This window comes from Oryx dammah, unplaced genomic scaffold, assembly GCF_014754425.2.
Source record: "Oryx dammah isolate SB20612 unplaced genomic scaffold, SCBI_Odam_1.1 HiC_scaffold_23, whole genome shotgun sequence".
In the NCBI taxonomy this organism is placed as follows: Eukaryota; Metazoa; Chordata; class Mammalia; order Artiodactyla; family Bovidae; genus Oryx; species Oryx dammah.
Window position 1 is genome coordinate 129,935,279 of NW_024070207.1, and position 6,810 is coordinate 129,942,088.

At 51.9% G+C, this 6,810-nt stretch overlaps 1 protein-coding gene across 2 annotated transcripts in view; it reads left to right on the plus strand.

The window, feature by feature from the left end:
* PRKX (protein kinase X-linked) overlaps positions 1 to 6,810 on the plus strand; it is a 77,576-nt gene that overhangs the window by 42,268 nt on the left and 28,498 nt on the right. For both annotated transcript variants that reach the window (XM_040266389.1, XM_040266388.1), the window contains exon 5: positions 5,134 to 5,229. In XM_040266389.1, the coding sequence (XP_040122323.1) occupies positions 5,134 to 5,229 (96 nt within the window). The remainder of the gene's footprint in view (positions 1 to 5,133; positions 5,230 to 6,810) is intronic.

A 6,810-nucleotide genomic window follows, 5' to 3' on the forward strand; every position in this document is an offset into this window, starting at 1 on the left:
TACACGTGGAGTGGGGTCTCCCACAGTTCCCTGGGTGCTCAGCCCCCGGGATTTGGTGCAGGATTGTCAGGGAATGGATACACTTGGAGTGGAGTCTCCCACAGTTCCCTGGGTGCTCAGCCCGCAGGGTTAGGTGCAGGGATTGTCAGGGGATGCACACACTTGGAGTGGAGTCTTCCGAAAGTTTCCCACTGTGGGTGATGAGGATATGAACTGACCATTCGGCTTGCTTTCGAAAAAAGAAGCACCAGGAGCTTGGAGGACCAGCAGGGCGTGTCTGTTGAGATCTTTTGTCTCTAAATGTCCCCGTCTGCCAAGAATATACGATTGATCACGCACTGATCACTCCAGAGTGATTCCCAGAGCTGAGTGTATATGTCAGTGACTGAGTCATGTCCAACGCTTTGCGACCCCGAGGACTGTAGCCCACTGGGCTTCTGTGTCCGTGGAATTGTCCCAGACGAGAATACTGGAGTGGGTTGCCATGCCCTCCCCCAGGGGATCTTCCCGACCCAGGGGTGGAACCCGAGTTTCCTGGATTGCAGATTCTTTGACAACTGAGCCACCAGGGAAGCCCCGAGCTGGGTAGCGGGCGTGTTGGATAAAGAAATGCTCTTTCGGGTATTCGGAAGGAACAGCGCTGCAGAAAGGAAAGAGTGTGTTCTTTCTTGAAAACCCCAAACATGCCTCGGGGAATGTTTGGAATTCCATTTACCTCCAGATTCCCTAGAGACACACACTGTATCAGCATGATTAACCACTCCCATCTGGCATTTTCGTGAGCTGTTGGTAGGAATTCCATGAGGCCGTAAAGAATCTGTCTGCAATGCCGAAGTGGAAAGAGGCGGGTTCGCTCCCTGGGTAGGGAAGATTCCCCTGGAGAAGGGGAATGGCAGCCCAGTCCAGTGTCCTCGCCTGGAGAATCCCATGGACAGAGGAGCCTGGCGGGGCTGCAGTCCACGGGGTCTCAAAAGAGTCGGATACGACTGAGCGACTGAGCTCGCATGCACACGTTTCCGCACACCGGGCAGACAGAGCAAGCATCTTCCCCGTAGACGTCCGTGGACACGCTGCTTCCTGGCTGTCCTGTGCTCACAGGGCTCTTTTATTGGGATGCTGTGCTTGGCCAGCAGGCGAGGGGAGGTGGGGGGGATTGTCCGCCCAGGAATCCTCCCCCCGACCCCCGTCTGCCCCTCCTCCATCCCCTTGCCCTTCTTCTGTTCTCTCTCTCTCTCTTTGCTCACACGCGCCGCTGTAGTCAATCAAATAGACCAAAAAAAAAAAAAAAAAAAAATCCTTTCCCGTGCAACTCAGCTCAGGAAGTCCCGGTCAGAAACGCAAGACTAAAATGCATTCCCTATGGTATCAGAAATGCAAAATGTAAAAAGAAATGCAAGACTCATACATCTTTCTGTGCCTGTGTTTGATCAGTCTTCCAGACATGTCCTAGCCACGGGTGGCTGTGTTCCTTCCTGAGCGTTTCTGACCAGCAGAGGGTAGCGTTGGCCGAGAATTGAATCCCGCTGCCCAGAAGACGTTTTGCTAGAATGGACTTCCTGTGTCTTTATTTTTTTGTCTGTATTATTACGGGGGTGGGGAATGTAATTTCATGGAATATAATATGGAATATCGTAGCAAAGATAACGCTGGAATATAGTATACGATTGGGAGATATGTTGTTGGAAGATAATGGGATATTATTAGCACATTCGGGGTTTCCCTGGTGGCTCAGACAGTAAAGAATCTGCTTGCAATGCAGGAGACCTGGGTCGGGAAGACCCCTGGAGAAGGGCATGGCGACCCACTCCAGTGTTCTTGCCTGGAGAATCCCATGGACAGAGGAGCCTGGCGGGGTGCAGTCCACGGGGTCAAAAGTGTAGGACATGACTGAGCGACTGTGTTCTTCTACTATGGGAACCTACATATTCTATAGTGTACTGGAATACACTACAATAGAAATTATTAAAATGCAAGAGAGTAGAATTAGAATATAGTATTAGGGTAGGTTAGAATGATTATTACAGTTATCATGTAAATATAATTATTAGTGAAAGTGAGGTCGCTCAGTCTTGTCCGACTCTTTGCGACCCGTGGACTGTAGCCCACCAAGCTCCTCCGTCCAAGGGATTCTCCAGGCAAGAACACTGGAGTGGGTTCCCATTTCCTTCTCCAATGCATGACCGTGAGAAGTGAAAGTGAAGTCGCTCAGTCGTGTCAAACTCCTAGCGACCCCTGGGACTGCAGCCTGCCAGGCTCCTCCGTCCGTGGGATTTTCCAGGCAAGAGGACTGGAGTGGGGTGCCATCGCCTTCTCCGGAACTGATCCTAGTAGTATCGTAATAGGATGTGTGTTCTCTGTTTGCCAAGCATAGCTTCAGTTGCGTCTGAGTCTGCGACCCCATGGACCGTAGCCCGCCAGGCTCCTCTGTCCACAGGATTCTGCAGGCAAGAGTTATGGAGTGGGTTGCCATGCTCTTCTCCAGGGCATCTTCCTGACCCAGGGATCAAACCTGGGTCTCCTGCATTGACAGGCGGGTTCTTTACCTTCTTAGCCACCAGGAACGTTGAGGTAGGTCAAAGATATCTATAAAAAAAGATGACGGATAGATGATGGGGAAAAAATATTGCAGAATTGGCATATATATATATATATTTTTTTGTTGTTGTTGTTGGCGGGGGTGGGTTACGTACTCTGAGGCATGTGGGGTCTTCCTGGGTCAGGGATTGAACCCATTTCTCCTGCGTTGGCAGGCAGATTGTTTACCACTGACCCACCGGGGAGGCCCTGATGTGCATTTTTTTAAAAGAACATTTATTTGGCTGGATTGCGCGTTCGTGGTCAGTGGTAGCCGGGCTGGCCGGCCTGCAGACACTCTAGCTGTGTAGCTTGGACCCCGCGGGATACAGTACATCGGGCTCACTTGCTCCACGGTCTTAGCTCCTCGACCAGAGATGGAACTGGCGTCGTCCGTGTGGAGAGGCGGATTCTCAGCCACTGGACCGCCACAGAAGTTCCCAGCCGTGCATTTTTTAAGATGAAATTCTTGAGCTTGCCTTCATGGGGCAGTACAGGTGGTCCTTCTGTCTACAGCTCGCCACGGCTGATGTCAAGATGCAAGTTGTGCCCACGTGTGTGAATGGCACTCACTGCCTGTTTTATTAAGACCATCACTATATTGTGAAGTAATTATCCTCCAGTTCAGTCACTCAGTCATATCCGACTCTTTGTGACCCCGTGGACTGCAGCACGCCAGGCCTCCCTGTCCATCACCAACTCCTGGAGCTAGCTCAAACTCATGTCCATCGAGTCGGTGATGGGATCCAACCATCTCATCCTCTGTCGCCCCTTTCTCCTCCCGCCTTTGATCTTTCCCAGCATCAGAGTCTTTTCCAGTGAGTCAGCTCTTCGCATCAGGTGGCCAAATGATTGGAGTTTCAGCTTCAGCATCAGTCCTTCCAATGAACATTCAGGACTGATCTCGTTTAGGATGGACTGGATGGATCTCCTTGCAGTCCAAGGGACTCTCAAGAGTCTTCTCCAACACCACACTTCAAAAGCATCCATTCTTCGGCACTCAGCTTTCCTTACAGTCCAACTCTCACATCCATACATGACTATTGGAAGAACCGTAGCCTTGAGTAGATGGATGTTTGTTGGCAAAGTAATGTCTCTGCTTTTTAACATGCTGTCTAGGTTGGTCATCCTTCAGGTAAATTAGTCAAATAAAAAAAGGCTTAGAAGGAAGGAGGCTTCCCAGGAAGTCCAGTGGTTAAGACTGTGAACTTCCACTGTGAGCAATGTGGCTTCTGTCTCTGGTCAGGGAAGGAATACCCCATATCTCATTCCATGTGGCCAATAAATAAATTCTTGGAAGGTTTCCATTGGATTAAAGATAGACACTTGGAGATAACTTTCAAATCTGGGCGGGCTTCCCTGATAGGTCAGCTGGTAAAGAATCTGCCTGCAATGAGGGAGACCTGGGTTCAATCCCTGGGTTGGGAAGATTCCCCTGGAGAAGGGAAAGGCTCCCCCCTCCGGTATTCTTGGCCTGGGGAATCCCATGGGCTGTATATATAGCCCGTGGGGTGGCAAAGAGTCGGACAAGACGGAGCGACTAACACACACGTCAGGTGTGGGCGCCGTCCTCGGCCGCTTTCCGCTCTCCGACCTCCGGCTACACGTTCCATCTGCTTTTCCTCTCAGGCTGCATCTGCGAGGTGATGACTTTTTTCCGCTCGTTAAAGCTGCTGCCCGCATACCTTTCTCATGATGGTGGCGTGTCATGCCAGCTTTCTCAGGGCTCCGGATGCCGTCTTCCCCGGGAGCCGGTGCAGGAATGTGTGATGCGTTTTCTCCCGGGCCTGTTTCTGAATGGAAAGCATCCCGCGGCGTGTCCTCATCCACAGCCACCGCCCCAGGCAGGGATACGGACCCCCGGCTGCTGCTGGAACCGGCTTCTGGCTCCCGGGCAGAGGGCCGACTCGGGTTTATTCACTCCAGGGCGTTCACGCTCGCCGAGGGCTGGGGGTCCTTGGGCGCGGTAGGTTTGCGATCCCGGGAAGCTGGTTACTCTAGAAGTGCAACTGGCCGGGTTAGTTGTCGTTCCGAGACCGCAGTGGGCTTCCCAGGTGCGCTCAGGGCTGAAGAACTTGCCATCCAAGACACGAGACGCAGGTTGGATCCCTGGGTTTGGAAAGATTCCCCTGGAGGAGGAAATGGCAACCCACTCGGGTATCCTGGCCTTGGAGCATCCCACGGACAGAGCAGCCTGGTGGGGCTGCAGTCCACGGGGTCGCAAAGACTCGGACACGACTCAGTGGCCAAACAACAGACAACAAGTGGCCCTGTGCTGTCTAGCTGGTCACATAGCCTCGTGGTCGTGACCTTTTCTAGCCTTGCCCGTCGTCTGTCGTTGGGACAAAGTGCCTCCCGCTTGGCATCTTGGAACCGGGCCTTCATAGCTGGTCCGGAGTCATCCGTGACTCCAGGGTGAGAGGAGAAAGCACACACTGCAAAATAAAATTCTCTTCTGCCCGTGGCAGGCGGAAGGAAGCCATCCTTATAAAGCCTGTGGGTGTTCCCCCCACCCCCCCAACTGGCCGCTGAAAATAGACGTTTTAATCTTTCTGACAGGTTTCCTCCGTTTTTCGATGACAACGCCTTTGGCATCTATCAGAAGATTCTTGCTGGCAAGATAGACTTCCCCAGACATTTGGAGTTCAGCGTCAAGTAAGTCAGCCGTCCTCTGGTCTTTGGGAGGCGTTCATTTCTAAAACCCATGACAGACCCCCAGTGGAGGCGTCCTGCCCAGCTGGGTACCATCCTGGTTTGTTCCTCTGAGCTCAGCTGACGCTCTTTGGGTGGGTCTTCTTTTCCCCGCCGAAAAGGGGAAAGCTTTTCATGACTCTGCTGGGATGACGCTTCCTCTCTTCGTGACTCGCAGCCGTATTTTACACCTTTTGAGAGAATGGGTGTATTTATCATTAGCGATTAAAGGCTGTTTGTCATCATATTGAATAAGGAAGCAGCTCTGTTATTCGAGAAGAAGGCCCTTGTTCCTCCCAGCTAGTTTGGTGGCTGGTACGGGCCTCGATGACTTAGGATGACTTTGCATGCGAGGTCGCTGCAATCGTGTCCGACTCTGGGCGACCGCATGGACTGCAGCCCGCCAGGCTCCTCTGTCCGTGGGATTCTCCAGGCGAGAAAACTGGAGTGGGTTGCCATACCCTCCTCCAGGGGGTCTTCCCGACCCAGGGATCAAACCAGGGTCTCCTGCGTGCCCTACGTTGGACAGATTCTATACTGTTGAGCCACCGGGGAACCCTTGTATAATGTGTAAGTACTGAGTGATTACGTTACTTGAATAAAATTTTTAAGGGGGAAATAAAAGGAAATGATTTCTTGAATCCTCATCTGTGGTGTGAATTCAGGCTTCTCTACCCTTCTGTGTTGTGATTTTTGTTGTTGTTGTTGTTGTTGTTGAATCGCTCAGTCGTGTCTGACTCTGTGACCCCATGGACTGCAGCACGCCAGGCTTGCCTGTCCATCACCATCTCCCGGAGCTTACTCAAACTCACGTCCATTGAGTTGGTGATGCCATCCAACCATCTCATCCTCTGTCGTCCCCTTCTCCTCCCGCCTTCAGTCTTTCCCAGCATCAGGGTTTTTTTCTAATGAGTCAGTTCTTTGCATCAGGTGGTCAAAGTATTGGAGCTTTCAGCATCCATCCTTCTGATGAATATTCAGGGTTGATGTCCAGTGAGTCAGTATTCTGATACCATCTGCTATTTAGAAGGAAAATCTCAGTGACCCAGCACACACAAAAATACTTTTCTTGCTTCCGGGATGGCAAGGCATCCAGACAAGAATCCCACAGAGACGTAGACCCACCGGGCAAAGTGTGATGACTGATTTTGGTAGAATCACACATTGCGTAGTTGCCCGGGGTTGGCCTAGCAGGTGTATTTGAAATGAAGGTCAGACATCCCCAGGGCAGACAGGGTTGCTCCAGCTCATGTTCAGAGGCTGTTCATCTCTACGATGATTTGATCAACCTCTGCGCCTTAGCTGGGTTGCAACTCTGCATTCTGTATAGGAACGGAAAATGATGAGAAAGGGCCTTCCCAGGTGAAGCGAGCTGTGAAGAAGCCGCCTGCCAATTCAGGAGACATAAGAGACGCAGGTTCGATCCCTGGGTCGGGGAAGATCCCCTGGAGGAGGGAACGGCAACCCACTCCAGTATTCTTGCCTGGAGAATCCCACAGACAGAGGAGCCTGGCGGGCTGCAGTCCATGGGGTCGAAGAGAGTCA